This window comes from Amphibalanus amphitrite, unplaced genomic scaffold (genome assembly GCF_019059575.1).
Source record: "Amphibalanus amphitrite isolate SeventyFive unplaced genomic scaffold, NRLGWU_Aamphi_draft 000010F_arrow, whole genome shotgun sequence".
Lineage (NCBI taxonomy): Eukaryota > Metazoa > Arthropoda > Thecostraca > Balanomorpha > Balanidae > Amphibalanus > Amphibalanus amphitrite.
In genome coordinates this window covers 901,244-919,389 of record NW_024881506.1, presented here as the reverse complement: position 1 = coordinate 919,389, position 18,146 = coordinate 901,244, and the positions used below count along the sequence as shown (strand labels likewise).

The window sequence follows — 18,146 nt, the reverse complement described above, 5'->3', positions numbered from 1 at the left end:
GTTCCCCGGCGCACAGCTCGCGCACAGACAGACAGACACACACGCACCCTCCCTCCGCACAGCCGGTACCAATACCGAATTGAATCGGCAAGTCAATCAGTTGAATATAAATGATAGAATAATACCGCTTGATACGGCTTGATGAAGAAGAATCCGTCTTCGCTGCGGGGGCGATCAGCGGGGGCCGGGCGCGGCGCGGGCCGCCATCGCTCCGACCCGGCCGGCCGTTTGTTTTGCCACGCAATGAAGAAATAATAATCAAAAGTGAAAAATGCGACGGTGTTTATTGAAATATTACAAATGTTTATGGCCGCGTAGAATGGCATTGGGAGCGGGCATTGATGGCTGGGCTCGGCGGGCGCTGAAACACGGCGGCGGTGTGCGGTCCGGGGAGTGGCCGAGGGTCGGCCGGGTGCCCGGGCCCGAGTGTCCGGGTGCCCGGCCCCGAGTGTCCGGGTTCCGGGGCCACTCTGTCCGTAATGACGCTGGCCGCTCGGTGACAGATCGCCGTCTGACGGCGTCACAAAAGGCGCGCCGGTGACGGTCCGGTTCCCAGGCGTCGGGCGGTCGTCACGCCGCTTATTGGCGCGCCGTCCGTCCGTCCGTCCGTCCGTCCGTCCGTCCGTGTGTCGGGGCGCGGACCGGCGCTGAGATCGTTATCACCGGACCGCCGTAAATCACGGCCTGCCGGGAGGCTGCGCGCCGACCGGCCTCCGACCGCCATCCGTCAGCGGCGTCAGGCGCTGCGACCCGCACACCAGACCTGCCGACCGGCCGCCCTGCCCCGCTGTCCACCGTCCGTCCACCGTCCGTCCACCGTCCGTCCACCGTCCGTCCACCGTCCGTCCACAGTCCGTCCACCGCAGCCGCCGGCCTCCTCCACTCGCGGCGGCGGCGGCGGCCTCTCGTTACCGGCTGCATTGTGCGGCGGACGCCCGGCGCCGGCTGATGTCTGTATTGAGCTGTTGTTTATTCCCGTCAGGAGTGGCGCGCCGGCAGGCCAGTCGCTGCATATTCGCCTTGTAATGCTGGCCATTGGGCGCGCGGAGTGCAGCGTCACCGCGCGGCCGGCCCACGCCGGACCGTGCATCCATAATACTTATAATTATACTCCGGCTTGTTGTGCGCTGGTCGCGGTGAAAAATCGCCTTTAATCGGCCAAATCGGCGGTGAAAACAGGCGACAGGCCGTCTCAAAGGGACGAGTGCCCGGCTAAACACGAGGCGTCGCTCATTCCGCTCCCATTGAGTGGCTGAGTAACGGCGGATCGCTAACGAAGCGGCCCGCGGCCGACCGACCGCCTATGAACGTAATGGCCGGCCGGGCGCGACGCTTTTCGCCGGCCAAAAACCGATCTAGGCTCATCAGCGGGCATTGAGCCGATCCATTGGACGAGGCCGGGTCGTGAGGTAGTGCGGGACAAAGTCGCTGGATGGGCCATAATGCAGCATTATCGACGACATCGCGACGGCGACACCTAATTTGTAAAATGGGCCGGCGGCAGAGAGATTCCTCAGCCAGAGTTTACCTCGTGCTTTGTTTAAGTCTAGCGGTACTCAGCAGCAAAGCATGGTAGCATTTTGATTCACGATTCGTGCAGTGCCCAGCCAGTTTTCGGAAAACACCTCGGCTGCAGTGGGTGCAGGAATAACGAACACCTGAGTGTCTCCGGGTAATCCGCCGGCGATCTCGGGAGCGCGCGTTTGATCTGGCCCGGCGGCCATTCTTTCTGTGCGGTTATGTGTCGTTCGTGTCGCCTGGGATCAGCCCATCGCCGCAGCGGCCGCGCTGAGCCGCCGTCGCTCGGCCCCGCGCGGTAAAACTGGCGTGCACGCCGCCGCCTGACTCATTAGGCCCGGCCGGCGAGTCGGGGACAACGCCGCGCGGCCGCCGCCGATCGCGCGATCCGACTTTGAAGCGCGTTTTTCGCCGCTGCCGAGGCGATTTGGTGGCGGCGTGTCCGGGTGCCGGCTGGCTGCGGCCGATCTGGCCGCGATAGGTGCCACAATGGCCGCTGCGGACGGCAGTTTTGTCGCCAGCGACAGGCGCTCAGGTGCGCGCCGGTGGCGACGGCGCGCCTGACGCCGTCGCCACAGGAGCCGTCAGCAAGAGACACAATCTCCACGGCTGACGTGAGGCCGCTGACGACTGATCGCCCGGGCAGCGGCTGTGCCTGACAGTGGCTGGTGGTTCGCCACTTACTCTTGTAAACCTGCATTGGGACGCTGAGTGTCGCGCGCACACGGTCTGGCCTGCCCCAGCCACAGACTCTGTTGTCTGCGGGACTCGCCCCCCACCGGCGGGCTCTCCTCTCCTCTCCTGTCGATGGCAGGCGGCCCGTGCGCGGCTGTCAGCACCAGAAGCCGGCGCGCCGCCATCCTATCGACGCAGCGCGGCTCCCCGGGACCGATCCATCGCCGACCGGGCCCGCCGCCGACACCCCGAATGGCTGAGTAACTAACTTGCGGCCGGCGCCACGCGCCGCGCCGTCCCCGTTGTCCCATCGGCGGCGTCGTTGTGCGTCCCCGGCCGGACGCCGGTAACCCTTCCCCGTCGCCGGCGGTGCTATCACTCCCCGCGGACCGGCCGGGCCGGGTACTGTCTCACCGGGCCGGCACAGCTCCGGGACCAGACCGAACGCAGCACGTCGCCGGCGAGACAGAACACACTCTGGGCAGGGCGGCACGCGGCGTGTGACCACAATCCATTGCTAGTCCTCGTATTGTGGGCCTTTATTATGAGCGAAGCTGGACAACAGCATGGACATCAAGGCCAGTGGATATCATTTTTCGGCTTCGAGCTGCACCTAAGCAGATACTTATTTCAGTTTTGCTGTACCGAAATTCTAGCCGAGCGGTTCGTGTGATGTGACGATAAAGGGCTCAGGCGACCAAGGGCTCAGGCATTCCAACAAAAAACCGGCGGGACATCATCGATTCCCTGCAATACCGTTCACCTCGCGAGTTAAGCCTACGAGCGTGATGTCCTGCGATCGCGAGCTGATGGACAAAAAAAGTGTTCCGGGAAGTCGACGCGGCCTCCCAGCGCTCCCCAGGTGTCCCTGACACCGCGCCGATTGCAGCGAATCTGCTAATATGATTGAATTGTAAAACATGTCTTTGATGTGACAGTAACGTCTGTAGCGGCGATGGGATCGCTTTTCCGTGTTTTGCTGTGATCGCGCGGAGCTAGGCCGGCGCTCTTGCAGACGCCATCGGACACCCGATTGGCGATCTTATCATGAGTGGCCGCCGGCCGGCCGGTTCGGACGTGGCTAATGATCTCGCTGGCAGACGGCTATCAGGCTAAAAACAGCCTGTCGGCCGGTGAAAAATCGCTGTACGACATTAATATGTGTCAGAGAGACTGGTAAAACTCGCTGGAGCGCTGAGCACCACAGCTGTCTGAGGCCCGGCACTGGGACACGGCCGGTGACTGGATACTTTGGGTTCATCTCCAACTGCGCCGCACCTGTCGCTCCGGTGCGACGCTGATGCCATGTACACAACTCATCGGCGATCTTATCTGGCACACTAATCGCACTCAGACACTCACTAACAGGTAAAGGGCTGTTGATGACCGTGTTCTACACACGGTGCGTGTGTTCATGCTGTATCCGGTATTGCAGCAGTTGACCTGATCTCCGCTCTCTGCGCCCCACAGGTGACGCCAGCAACGCCAGCATAGGCAGCGGAGAGGGCACCGGAGAGGAGGAGGACGACTCGGGGAAGAAGAACCACAAAAAGAGGGGCATCTTCCCCAAGGTCGCCACCAACATCCTACGCGCCTGGCTGTTCCAGCACTTAACGGTGAGTGCCTCCGCGCTCCGGATGCGACAGACATCCCGACAGACATCCGTGCCGGCGCCGAGCGCCCTTCTTGCGTCTCGGCGCTAATGTTGAGATTGTTCGGGTCTCTTTGTTTGGCGTTAACGCTCTGCCTCGGTATGCATAAATCCTGAAAACGGAGATGACTTTCAGTCAAGTATTAATGGACTTAAATGGTTTCTGATGAATATTCATAACTTCGGAGATCGAGCTCCAGGGCAGGCCGTCAGTTTGTGGAATAGTTCATGACTGTCTTCGTGAAGCTTACTCAACTAAGAAACTGGAAAGACTCTCGGAAAGTTTGCTCAACTTTAATGGAGTAGGATCGCGGCGGAAATGAGGGTTATCTACATCCACTGCCTCGTTGCTGGTGCTACCCTCTGCGGTGCTGCCGGCTTGCCTGCCGGTATTGCTACCGTCAATGCTGTTGCCTCCGCCGCTGCCGCCGTTCCCTATACGCCAAGGCTCGCCCGTCTCTCCCCATCTGGCGTGCTCGCTCCATTGCTCGTCCGCTCGACTGGCCTCACCCTCGGCGGCGGCTGAGTCGCTCGACTGCGCGCTGCGAGCCATTTGGTGGGCCGAGTCGGTCGAACACGGCTCACTCGAACACGCGCCGCGGGCGGCCGGCGGTGTCACGACCCGTTCCGAGACGGACGGCGACGACGAGACGGCGGGGAGACGCGCGGTCGGAGCCGCGCCGGTCGGCGGGCGGCCGCCGTGCGCGCCTCCTCGCGCGGAGCGGCGGAAGATGGATGACACGGGGTAAAACAAAGACCGGAGAGCGTGTGAAGCGCACGGAGATGGATAGATAGCGGACAAAGAGATGGCCGCGGATAGCGGGACGACCGAGCGGGGAGCCCAGGGAGTTTTGGGAGCAGGCAGCTGCGGAGGGAGTCGTGAGCTGGGGAGGGGCCACGTGAGTTCCGGAGAGAGTCGGGAACTCTCGAGAGGGCATTGTGAGCCTGGAAAAGTGAGTTGTGAGCTCTGGAAAGGTGATTTCCGAGGCTTTGGGTAGAGAAGTTGTGAGTGTGTAAGCTGCAAGCTGCATGAGCTGAGGATGCACCTAGGAAGAAAAGTGAGCGAGAAGCTTCATTGGGTACAGGGAGCTCGGAAATGCTCTTTTGGAATGTAAAATATTGGGAGGCAGGAGCCTCAGTGGTGCTGAAAGAAGAGGTCAGTGATGATGATGTGAGTGACGGACAGACAGTGTGCTTTGCGAACTCGATGGCCGAGCTGATACCGGACTGAATCTCGGACAGGGTTGGGGCTGAGGTCCGGACAGGCTAGGGGCTGAGGTTCGGACAGGCTAGGGGCTGAGGTCCGGACAGGCTAGGGGCTGAGGTTCGGACAGGCTAGGGGCTGAGGTCCGGACAGCGTCGGGGCTGAGGTCCGGGCGGGAGCAGCGCTCCCAGTCGATAGCAGAGCTGCTCATCAGCGGCGGGCGCGCCGGTTTGATCCGGCGGACCTGTTTATCCCATTAATTTCGCATCAGCCGGACGGCGGCGTCTCCCCGGGGGGCCGACTGCAATCTAATTGGTCCCCCAGAAACGCGATTACGCCGGCGGCGGCAGCGGCCGACGGCGCGACCTAATCGGCGCCCCGGGCGCCGGCCGGCGCGGTGGTCTGCCGTTCTGTCCAGTGGGCACTCCGACGGACCAGGCGGCCGGTGCTGCCTAGTCCTGAGTGCCGGTCCACTGGGGACTCCTGCAGATCTGTGTGCTTCGTGAATTGTATGGTCTGCAGGCAGCGAACGACGACGTGGTGGGTGGGTATGGCGAACAAAGAGCACTTCTCGCATGCTCTCTGAGGAGAAAATTACTGATTCCGAGACAGTCGATATCTACTAATTTATACGCGATACTCGGTAGATCTGACACCGCCATTCCTTTTTTCTTCCTCGAGCACATCCCTGAAATCCCCATACCCGTGTCCCACTACCCTCCGGCCATTTCCTCATCCCTTGACGGCACCCTCCCGTGGCTGGCCGGATGACGGCAGCCATGTCGACGGTCCGGCCGACTCTCTTGGCGACTTCCTGCCCCGGCCGAAATCTTCCGGGCTCTCTGTCGACACCTAATGGGTTGGAACTAACGCCCGTGGTGGGGAGCGGGCGCCCCGGCGGCGGCGGCGGCTGGCCCGCAGGGGCGAGCAGAGACCCGCTCACAGGGCCAGACAGCCGCGCTCACAGAGCAGCAGCCAGACGGGGCTTTGTCTGGCACAGACCAAAGTCACATGGGTGGCTTTGCCGCACTGCGAACCTCAGTGGCTTACGAGCTGGCTTCAGTAGCGTCGACATTCAATGGACTGAATCCTCGATGCTCTGTGGCTCTGAGATATTTCCGAAGCTACTTTCCTGGTGCAGATAGGTATGATGATTCATACTCGAGTAGAGCACACGACTGCGCTGACTCATTGCGGACTTTCTGCGCTGGCTCCGGAGACAGCACGGTGCGGCGACCACCCACCTAATCTGCCACGCACGGCCGCCCGTACGGCCGGGGGTAGAGGACTGACTGACTGGTGACTCAGCCGGTCTGCAGTGTCCGGCGGCCGGTGATCAGGACGGGCCGGGCGTCGGACGGCGGTCGGTGGACGGGCCGTGCTCCTCTCGTGGCGTGTGACCGCCCGCCGGCAGTGCCACCACGTCACTCTCCGTTCCTACGCACAGCGGCGGGATGAGGAATGCGGATCCGGGAAGCGGCGGCCGGCCGTGGCGCCGCGCCGGCCTCAGCGGCCGTCACCAGCGACGGGCGGCGTTTTTTGCGGCGTCTGCGGCGCAGTGATCTGCCGCGATTGCCGCAGTACGGCATTCCACGCGGCGTGCAGCGGCGCGGCCGGGCCGATCGCGGGGCGCGGACGTGACCATTACGCGGCGTATCGCGCGCCGATCGGCATCGCTGTGATTATTCAATTCGGCCGCTGACGACAAGACGGCGACCGGCAATTAGACGCGCCGCATTCGCCGTAACCGGTTCACGCGCGCCGAAAAATGTCGCGCGAGATCGAATCGCGAGCGGGCTCGTTTTACCGCGCCGCCGCGGCAGCCGACGCGCCGTCAAAAGCCGAGCCGTTCTTTTGCGCAGGCCGGCCGGCGACGCGGCGCTCGATAGGCGAATTTGGCGCGGCGGTGGCGACTGAGGCTCGGCGGTCGTGACGGCGCCATCGGCCGCTGAGCAGGGTCGGCCCGGCCGGCCGGGTGACCCGCCGCCGACCCGCCGCCGACCGCAGGGAGCTGAGCCGGCGCGGCGCGCCGCCAACGCGACACGAGACACACGTGGACACCAGCTGCAAAAATGACGGAATTATGCTGATTGTGGCACCGACTGGGCGCCTCTGCACCGCGGCACTCGCGGTCGGTGACGTCACCAGTCGGCGGCGGGTGACGTCACTGGTCGGCGGCGGTGACATGTTTGCGCGCTGTCCCGGTCTGTTTGTTAGTGTCCCGTCTGACCACGGCCGCGGCGGTAAACTTTGCGCACTATATCAACACGGCCGGCGCGCACTGGACGCCCGTTCACCAGTCGGCGATCATGGCAGCTGAGCCGGTCCGCGGTGGCGGGCGGCGGCTCCGGTGGCGGCGGCGCGCGCGGCGCTGTGTGCGCGCGGCTCGGCCGGCGCGCGACGTGCGTGCGGCGTCACACGCACGCACGAGCGCGCGGTCGCCGCTGGCCGGCCGGCCGCCGCCGCGCGCTGTTTTAACATGTAAATTAGCCTAATGCAAGCGAGTGCGTCGCGTGCGTGGCTGACCGGCGCCGGTGGGCCGTGGCGCGGTGCTGCCGTGACATAGCACACCGCCCATTACGGCCGACAGAGGAGAATCAGCGCCCGTCCCGCAGGACCGGCAGGACCGACCTGCCGGACACTGGGACAGCCAGGACAGGCCGGATAGTGGTGCACTGGGACAGCTGGGACAGCTGGGACAGCTGACACTGCGAACTACCGCGGACTATTTGCTCGTCTCGTCGCCGGCAAACGCGATGCGGGCGGCGGACATCTGTGTAAACGGCGCGGCGGCGGGACCGATGGGCGGGCCAGTGGACTCAGTCCCGGGCCGGACTGCCAGTCAGTGGACTCGGTCCAGGCCAGAGAACAGGCCGCTGGACTCAGAGAGCGGGCCGCTGGACTCAGAGAGTGGGCTGCTGGACTCAGTCCTGGCCAGAGAGCGGGCCGCTTCCCAGATCGGCAGCCCAGCATCCGTGATGTCAGCGAAAATAATGAGCCTCCTATCGCCGGGCTATCTGCATGGACAAGTTTTGTCCTCCCCAGTCAATTGATTCGGCATATCAAGTGCACTACAGCTCGATTCTGGGACGGCTCGCCTGGAATACCAATGGTGCGGCGCACCGCCCGTGCATGGTGCTGGGTGCTGCGGTTAGCAGGCGGCGACCGCCATCGGCCGGGTATCTGGAGGACGCGGCGTGTCGGAGATCTCCGATAGACATGACCTGTCGTCGGTGACCAGCCGCCAACCAGCCGCGCCGGCTACTGTGTACTCGCTGACGACGCCCGTCCAGTCAGTTACCATTGTCGGCGGGGGTCGGCGTGTGTGTGTGTGTGTGAGAGCGGCGGCCGGACGCCCCGCGCCACGTCAGGCCATGCTGGTGGTATAGGGTCAGGCTGGTGACGCATTGCCACCGATCAACTGATGGAGGCTGATTTTATAGCCGCGGACAACCGCGCTGAATAATGCGATTTAAAGTGAATCGGTCGATGGAAGTGACATGCGCTGCCAGACGCGCTGTAAACGTGCCGTTTAGAGCGGACTCCGTGGGGCAATCGCCAACCATGTCGTGTGATTTGGTTTAATGTGACACTCAAATCACCCTGTCATCAATGCAAGGGCTGCGAAAATATATTGGACCTCATTGAATTATCACTTGAAGTGTATGTCCACGAGCGTTAAGGATTTCATGTGACACGCATGTGTCAGGAATCGAAATAAATTGTTCAGCACATTACATGTGCGGTCACAGGACCAGCGTTATCCATAGATCAGCGGCCGAGTATTGGTCCCAGCGAGTGCAGTTCGGTCGGAACTGTGCTGGGTCACCGCCTGCCGCAGTGGGCGCCCCTTCTGTATACAGTGTATCTGACCGTCCCGCCTCTCCGGCGCCACTCCGGTACAGTGTATCTGACCGTGGCGCCTCTCCGGCGCCCCTCTGGTACAGTGTATCTGACCGTACCGCCTCTCCGGGCGGCGCGGTCCGGCACCGCCCACCGGCCGGACCGTTCGGCACTAACCGGATTTCCAGCTCAGAAATTATTCCCGCCCGCTCGTGCCGGCGCACTCCCGAGTCCCAGAGACGAAATCCAATTACTGAATCCCTGCAGTAATTGGATACGAGCATTTCACGTTAATATTTGAAGTCAGCAACTGAAGGGGCTGGCCGAATGGCAGCTGCACGTCTGGGTAGTTGTCCGACTTTCCGTTTGCCGTCTGTTTCTACAAAAGGCATCCGGCCTTATTGGCCTGGGGCGTGTTTCACTTTTGATTTATTGTTGTTATTTACATATTCCTGTATCTTTTAATCACAACACAGAGTTGTCTGTTCTGTCGTTTTGTAATCACCCCTCCCGTCTGTGCGACCCCGTGGGTCACCTGTCTGGCACGCCGCCACCTGTCCGGCTGTCCGGCTGTCCGGCGCCCCCTGTCCGGCTGTCCCCCCCCCCCCGGGCCGGGTGTCGCCCGGCCGGGTCAGACCGCTGCTGACATCACCGGCCTCCCCATTTCGGGAGACGATCCGTGCTTGATATGCGGCGGGACACACTTCCGCGCGGCGCCTATATGGCGAGCCGGCCCGTCGGCATAAACGGGCCCCGGGGAGGCGGAAAATATTCTATATCACCAAACAATAAATAAGCCATCGATAGTGTGGCGGTTCGCAGCTGAATATTTCAGTCCCCGCGGGAGACATTGGCGGAACAATTGCTATTCAGAAGCGGTGCGGCGATGTTATTTTATATTCCGGAGAGGTGGCTGAAATAGACTGGCGACGGCCGGGCTGCGACAGCCGGGGAGCTGCAACAGCCGGGGAGCTGCGACCCGTCCTGAAAGCTGCAGCCCTCCTGGGAGCTGCGACAGCCGGGGAGCTGCAACAGTGCTTCCCGGGGAGCTGCGACAGCCGGGGAGCTGCAACCCTCCCGGGAGCTGCGACAGCCGGGGAGCTGCGACAGTGCTTCCCGGGGAGCTGCGACGGTCTGGGAGCTGCGACAGCGCCTCTCGGGGGTGCTGCGACAACCGGGGAGCTGCAGCAGAGAGAGAGCGAGAGAGAGCAGTGGTCCGGGGAGCTGCGACAGCTCGTCACAGTGAGACGCGTCGTCCCCGGACGCCGTCTGTTTGTCGCTGGCGTGCTGTCGCGTTTGTCGCTGGCGTGCCGTCGCTGCTCCCGCGGTCTAATTGCTCGGCGACCCGCCCTCGCATGTGGGCGGACCACTACGGTAGGCCGGCGTGTGCATTCGCCGAAACGCGCTCCGAAACTATGTGATCACGACGGAGAATAATTTTATTGGATATTTGCCCGGTTAGGCGAAGCTCTGAGGGCCGTTGAGTTGGATACTGCGTCGTAAAAGGGCAGCGGCGCGGCGTTGAAGTCTCGGTGCCATCTGCGTTTGTTTTAACGCCCACGGAAGTCATCTCTGCTCCCATACCGCCGGGCGTTATGCATATTTAAGAGGTCGTGTTCTGCTCGGTCCGTTTCCTTAATGCGCGCGATCCGCACTCATCTGCGAGTTCCTTTAGGAGCTCGTAAGTGAGCCGAAAGTGCCAGATTGCCCGGCAAACTTCTAAATGGGAAAAGTGTCAGGTGGTTTAATTCAAAATGGCGCTACGTTGCGTGGCAGAGAAGCATTAGTGGCGGCGCGAGTGCGGCGAAGACGGCGCGCTGGAAACGTCGACAGGGTGCGCCAGCTGTCACGTGCGCCGCGAATGCCGACGACGATTAGTGTCCGAACTTTATGGCATGGAAATGGCTCGGCCTTGGGACGGTTGGCGGGGCCGCCGGAGTCGGGGCGGGGCTGGCACGAATGAAGTGCGATCCAAACATGTCACCGAGCCGCACCTGTGTCCACCGTTCACCAGCGCCGGCGGGCTCATTGTGTGTCTACTGTGTGTGACGTATGTGTCTGTCTGTTTCAGCATCCGTACCCGTCAGAAGACCAAAAGAAGCAGCTGGCGCAGGACACGGGCCTGACAATACTGCAGGTCAACAATTGGTGAGTGTTGAACCCTGCCCCCCCCCCCCCCACACAGTGCCCCGCGCCGGGCCGTTCGACGCTCAGCTCCGCGCCTTTTTGCATCTTACCGATGAGCGCGCCAATCTGCGCTTCACACGCAATTAAACCGGGACGGGTTGAGTCGGAGTAGAACAAAGGGCGCGTTAAAACCACATCCAATATGCCCCCTGCTGGCTGATCCGCGCCGACTGCCGGCGGGTCGGCGGTTATTAGCGCCGGGTGAGCACCTCGCGCGGAGACGGCCGCGCGGTCACGGAGCCGGGGTCAGGCAGAGCGGAGAGAGAGCGGGAGGAGGAGGGCCGGAGCTATGCTGGGGGCGGCGCCGGGAATGCCATCCCGCCCGCCCCTCATCCCCCTGAGCTGCGCCGGCCGCGCCGATGCATTATTCATGGTGTCGCGCGGCCGGCCGGCGGGTCGCGCCGGGTCGCCGCGCCGGCCGCTGATTGGCTGCGCGCGCCGCCGGGTCACGCGCGGGTCACGGGTCACGGCGCATTCGGCGCGGCGCGCGGCCACAAATCAGCCGGCCCGGCGCCGCATTGGTTGCCGCCACGCGGCTAATAAGCTTACACGGCATATCGGCGGTCATTAAAACGGCGCCGCCGGCCGCCACGACCGCCGGCCGGCGGCGCACGATCCTATCGGATGGCGGCCGAACCGGCGCGCCGCGGCCAGTGCGCCGCGCCGTGCCGCGCCGCGCGCAGTAATGGCCGCAGCGCCCGCCTAGCCGGCTGTGTTTTTCGGATCGGTTTGCTTCGTTAGCGGCGAGCGTGCGGCGCCCGCGGCGCTCTCGATTCGCCGCGCTGCGCCGCAATCGTTCCAGCCGCGTCAGAGCCGCCGGCGCCGCGGCGAGTCCGTCAAATTTGAGCGGCGGCCACCCCATCAGCAGTGAAGCCGGCCAGAACTGGACGCTTATGGGATAACGGGCGGTGATAGACTCTATGCATTTTAATGCGGCGCTGATGGCCGGGGATCGGGACTATGTCCGGCCGGCTGGCCACCTCGCTGAGATGTCCGGCGGGCGAGGGTCGCCCGGCGGCCGTCCCTGGGCAGCAGCGCACACCGCCGGCCCGGCCCGGCCCGGCCCGGTCCGGCCACCCAGCCGGCGGCGGCTCGCTTTTTGTCCCCTCCTCCGCGAGCCGAGATCCTCCGAAAACAAACATAATTTATTGCAATTGCTCGTTGAAGCATTCAGCGTGCGGCTAGTCGTGTTTGTCGGACGGGCGCTCGGCGACGGTCGTGGCGCGCTGCAGCGGCGCTGGGCAGGCGCGGATACAAGGGGGGGCCATGGGGGCCATGCCCCCCCCCTTGGCCGATTTTTTTCAAAAATAAAATAAAAAGTTAAAAAGTTAAAAAGCTGAAAAGGGGGCCTCCTGAAAATAAAGTGGCCGAAATCCGATGAGTTTTTTTTTTAACCTACCCACTTAGTTATTTCTTAGAAGACTAGCTGAGAACACTTCTTTGTTAGAAGATTGGTAAAGCTTTTCATAACTTGGAGGTCTCTTATACTCACAGAGATGACCACTTTTACAGGGCCTCCTAACCTGCACAGAGGGCCTCCAAGCCTGCACAGATGTTGAGATGTTGCCTGAACAGCTAGATAAGCTCAATAGACGCAGTTTTTTTTTTTGGGGGGGGGCCCAACAAGTGGGAAGATGGGGCCTCCAACAGGTGGGATTATGGGGGGGGGGGCCTCCTGGTTTCTGATGGCCCCTCCCTTGGAGATTTTCTGGATCCGCCCCTGGCGCTGGGAGGCGGTCGCGGCGCTCTAGCGGCGCTGGAAGGCGGTCGCGGCGCTCTAGCGGCGCGGGGAGGCGGTCGCGGCGCGGTGCGATGCCGCCTCTCGTCGATGATGCTAATGATACGCCGTCGCCGCCGCCAGCCCTGTCATCGTAGCCAAAGATGCCGATTCACGTATTGATTTTGGCGTTTTATTCAGTCGGCCGTCGGAGCGGCGAGTGGGCGCGCAAGGCTCATTACCGGTGCCGGCCTTTGATAAGCGGCCGTAATGATGTGCCGCGCGACAGGCGACCGCCCGCCGCGCGCCGCGGCAAAACCGCTTCTCGCATAAAGCCGCGCCCCGGGTGGCGCTCCAAAAATGGGCACCGACCGCTGATGAAATGGCTAATGAGACAATGGGTTTAATGGTGCCGGCGGAGCGGCAGCGCGCGCGGCCGGCCGGCCAGTGGCCGGTCACGTCTGGCCGGTCCGGCCGGCCGGCCGGCGCTGCCGCCGTTGTTTAGAGTTAATGGAGTGGACGCCGCGGCGTCGGCCGGCTGCAGTGGACAGATGGGGGTCGATTGGGGCGCTGGCTGCACCGCAGGGGTGTTCGGAGCGGCCGGCCAGGAGACGGTCTCTGGGGACCCGGTCCTCGCCGTGTCCCCCTGGCACCCCCGGCCACCCGGACTGAAACTGTACCCTGCCGGTCCACCGGGGGACGGAACCCGGCCGGCCGGCCGCTGCTCTCTGCAGCCCGCTCCCCGCTCTGGCGCGAGCTCCCGTCATTGCCTGGGAGACCACGCGGCAGAGGCACTCTGATACACGCCATCTGACGCTCTGTTTGCTTCACTCTTTATATGCTCACTCTCTGTGACACTTTTTCACTCCTCGGGAAATTTTTCACTCTTGTTAGTCATCTGTCAGCCACCTCCGTGACACCCTCTACCCCTCCCTGACCTCTGAAGGCACGGGCCACCGCCACGCCGGCAGTCGCTGGCAGTCGCTGGCGCCGCCGGCTGACAGGCGCGTACGGCGGAATGCACAGAATCCGCCAAAGTCGGCCGGACGGCCGGCACAAATCGCCAAATATCCCTCGGCCGGCGTCCCAGTGGCATTGCTGACGCGCCGCGCGACCCGCCACCTCCGCTACCGTCGGTCACCGCCGCCACCGCCGCCAGCCCGCGCCAAGAACTGTGGTCTGCTTATCTGCGCGGCGCGCCCGTCCGGGACTGAAGGATGTCGAGGACCGCGTGCCCTGCTCTGTGCGGTCGGTACAGACCAGCGCGCTGTGTCGTCTGTCGGTCCTGTCCACTGCAGCTCCCGGGAGTGGGGACTCTGGCGGGGACGGGTTGGGGTCCCGAGTGCTCCTCTTCTCATCACCAGCGGTCGGACTGCTGCCCCGCCGAGGGCCGGCAGACCCCGGCCACTGGCCCGTCGATTGCCTCCCAGCGTAATCTCGGCAGCAAATTAGGATATCGTCGGCGGCGGCGGGGGCGCGCTGGCCACTCGGGCCGGCACGCGCACCGCGATGGAACGCTAGCGTGCCAGATTGGACCGCGATGAGTGGCGCCGAGGAAATTAGGCGGCCAGATAAGGGGTTAAATGGACGCCGCTGTTGTGGCCACCGAGGCCAGATCACCCAAACACCATCGACCGCGGCGGGGCGGGGAGCGGCCGGCCGTCAGGGGCTGGCTGGACACGCCGCGGACAGAGCTGATCGAGCACCGGCGGCCGCTGCAGTTTGGCAGCGAACGGCTACAAACATCTGCGAATATCGACTATCGATTTATCATCCCCAGCGGGTGGTTAATCATTAAACGGTTGGCAGTGCAACGCGTCGGATATTTTGTTATGGATAATATGATGCAGAGCGGGCCCGGTTTGACTCTGATTGTTTTTGTACGTGTCCGAGTGCTGCCCCGATGAGTGACAGGTGACATGTCAGACAGAGATGCGCCGCCGTGTTATATTATATGTTTTGACGGCGAACACTTGCTCGTCAGAGCGGTAGCCGGTTCAACGCGGCTACCGCATGGTAATTCGGCTCTGTCAGATACCGAATTCGGCCCGCGATTCTGATGGCTTTTGATCGGGATACACGAGTGCATTTGCAAATGTGCCTCCGTTGCCTCAACTACGCATGTCATGCAGAGTGCTATTTAAATATTTATCGTATTCTTAATCGATCGGGCGTAAGGCATTGCGCATCGTATCGAGCCCGATCGTCCCATCGTCCACAGCTGCCGGCCATATCGCGTCCGTGTTTGCTATTCAAATCAGCCTCTTGGACCGAGTAGTGCATTTTAAATGCGATTTATTGCAGCAGGAAGTCTGTGATCCGACCACCGCCTGCATAATGCCGGGTAGACTGTGCCGGAGAGCTCCTTGGCGGGCGACTTTAATGCGTCATGTGCGGGGAACTCGCCCTCGCCGCCTCCGCAGCGCCGGGCGGTCCCGGGCGTGTCCTGCCCGCGGCAGGTGGTGCGATCGACACGGGCCCGCGGCGGCGCCCTGCCGCGGCCCAGCTGAATGCACACTGGCGCCGGCGATTGTTTTCAACAGAGTCCATAACATGCACTGGCAATTGGCCGTAATTTGGGTAATTCACGTGGAAGTATTGCGCTTTCGATTCCGTCCGTCACTGCAATTAAAAACGCCCGAAAGTGAGCTCATTGTTGGACTCGAAATGAGGTGGCCGACAAACAGGCGGCTGAAATGAACTACCCAATCAGTGGGACCGAGCGCGGCGAATCGGCTGCCCGCCGCCGCACCGGCCGCGCAGTCATCGCCGCCGCGCCGCTTTTAATTCGTCTGTTACTTCCATTATCGGTCTGACTTTTTGTGCGGTCGCGCACGGCCAGTGCGTGTGTTTTTGCGGTGTCTGCGATGGCAGCGATGGCGGCTGGCGGTTGCGACCGTCTGATTTACCGGCCGACGGCGCTGCGCCGCGGCCGATACCCGGCGGACTCATTTCCGAACTCTAATGGCCGGCCAAATAGGCCCCCGAACACGCTCTAAACGCCGGACGACGCCGAGCGCCGCTAATGGCCTCCGGGCCGCCGCGGCGACAGCGACGCAACGGCGGCGACGCGGCCGGAGACGCGACGTTTTTGTGGTGTCGCCGTTTGGCAGCGCCGCTCGCGTGCGACGACACGCGGTGCGTCTGCGAGTCTCCAGCTGCAAATGACGCCGTCGGGCGCCGAGACAAAGCCATTTTTATCCGGTATTCAGCCGGTGCACTTGCGGTAATTGTCGCCGAGCGGCTCGTGACGTGGCACCGCCGCCGCCGCCGCCGCTGCGCTGTCACGTGCAGCTCCAATTGACGCGGCCGGCTGCATTGACAGTCGCCCGGGGCGCTTCTCGGCCCGCCGCCGGCGGACGTTAATCATTGCGGTGCCATTGTGGCGCTAATCCTGTGTCACACCTGAGGCGGGCCGGGGTCGCGTCAGGGGCCGATCGGCGGCGTCTGTCTGTCTGCTGGCGCCGGTCCGCCGCGGCGGCCGGCCAGTGCCACTTTTTGTCCGCGTTAATATAACAACGTCTAAATTACACGCTTTTGACTGAACTGAAATGATGACAGAAGCGCACGCAAACAGCGCTGTCTACAATTTCGGCGGCACTCAATGACGCGCTGAGTGACGTGGCCGGTCTCTGCGGTCTGTGGGGGAGGGATGGTAGGGGGGGGGGGCTGACGCGCGGCCCCGCCGGCCGACCGCCCCGCCGCTCACCCACACACTTGTTAGCGGCGCGCAGAAATGACGGGTGTCCCCGCGGCCGGCCCGGGTCGCCGCTGATTTGGCCAAATTACAATTGAAATAAGCATATTGCCGGTCGGATGACGGGCATTTGTCGTCGAGTACTGTCATCGGGGCGGTCCGGGCCGCGGCGGCATCGTCGCGCCGCGTCGATAGCCGTCATCACGGCGGAGACAGACGCGGCGCGGCGCGGGGGGCGCGGCGGTTCCGGCGCGGGCGGCCCGTCACCGGCGCCGGCGGCTCTGGAACAGAGAGAGGGGCGCCTCTGGGGCAGAGAGAGGGGCGGGTCGCGGCGCGGCGGACGGCCATAGGAGACACTGGGGAGACGGGAAGGCAGGGATAGTCGGGAAAGACCGAGGGAGTAGGAACCGAGGGAGCAGCTCAGGGACAATTTGAAGCTAAATAAGAGTGGACCGCGGCAGCCGGCGGCGGCTCAGGGAGATTGACGTTGTGCCGTCCACCCTGACCCGCTCACAGTGACCCCGCTGTGATACCGTTCGGCGGTCCGAGGGCGGTCCTGAAGGGCCGCTCTGTGCTGCGCTGAGCCGTCACCGAGCATTCGGCGCGGTGTCGAGGGCCGCTGTCACAACCACCCGTCATACCTCGGCTGACTCATCCGACACGGCTTAACGCAAGTCATGCCGGCTCGGTGTGAGCCGCTCCGGACGGGACAGGTTTAGATCGGCTTCTCGATGGCGATGGCTCTATCCGACCTCTGTCAGAGGGCGTTACCCGGCCAGGTGACCTGTTCTGCCCCCGGTGCTGTCCCACCAGTCGCTGGTGCTGGTCCAGCTGCGGTCCTGTGATGGTCCGTTGGTCCGGTGGTCCAGCTGGTCCGCTCAGGTCGCCCCAGTTATCACAGCTTCCTCCGACCCTGCGAGGACCACCTGCGCGGTATGACCGGGGTGGGCGGCGGCGGCGGCGGCGGCGCTGGCGGACATGTCCACCGGCCGGGCCGCCGATTGGGGCCTGTCGGTGCCGCCCTCAGCGACCCCGCCAGCCGCCGTCACCGCCGTATGTAATGACCGCCGTCAGCCGCGGCCGCCTGTAGGCAGGGCGCCGGTAAACGCGGCTGACACGGCCCGTCACCGGCCGGCTGACAGCGTCCGGTGACGTCCGGTGACAGGGCCGGCCGCCGCCCCCAGCGGACCACTCGATGGACGCGCTGTAGGGCCGCGCGGGCCCGGCAGCCGACACCGAGTGCCGGTGTGTCGGAGCCTGTTCACACCGAGCAACACACGTCAACAACACACGTCAGGAACGCCGAGCTCGTGTCTGCGCGTCCGCTGGATCCTGTATGGACAGCGTCGACCTCGATATCCACCGGACCCGCGCGGTATCCGCCGGACCCGCGGTATCCGCTGGCCTGGTCGGAGCGCCGCGTGGCACGTGCACTATTGGTCGGCCGGTCGTGATGGATCGCCACCACCGACCGACACCGGGCCGGACCGCACATTACAAATGACCGTCCCGGTGACGTCACGGCCGGGTGACGTCACACCTGACACCGGGGGCGGGGCCAGGTGACAGCTGGAGTGTCGCGCTGACAAACGACCGCCCGGTCGGCGGTGTCGCTGCCGTGTCGGCGCCGGACCGCCGCTCTGCGGACCGCTTG

At 63.5% G+C, this 18,146-nt stretch overlaps 1 protein-coding gene across 6 annotated transcripts in view; it reads left to right on the top strand.

Moving 5' to 3' along the window:
- The window catches only part of LOC122381200 (homeobox protein homothorax-like), a 126,964-nt gene that overhangs the window by 75,880 nt on the left and 32,938 nt on the right, over positions 1–18,146 (top strand). For all 6 annotated transcript variants that reach the window (XR_006256490.1, XR_006256491.1, XR_006256488.1 and 3 more), the window contains 2 exons: positions 3,664–3,809; positions 10,963–11,039. Coding sequence is in view for 2 of the 6 variants with exons in the window: in XM_043365127.1 (XP_043221062.1) it covers positions 3,664–3,809; positions 10,963–11,039 (223 nt within the window). In the remaining 4 variants the exon portion in view is untranslated. The remainder of the gene's footprint in view (positions 1–3,663; positions 3,810–10,962; positions 11,040–18,146) is intronic.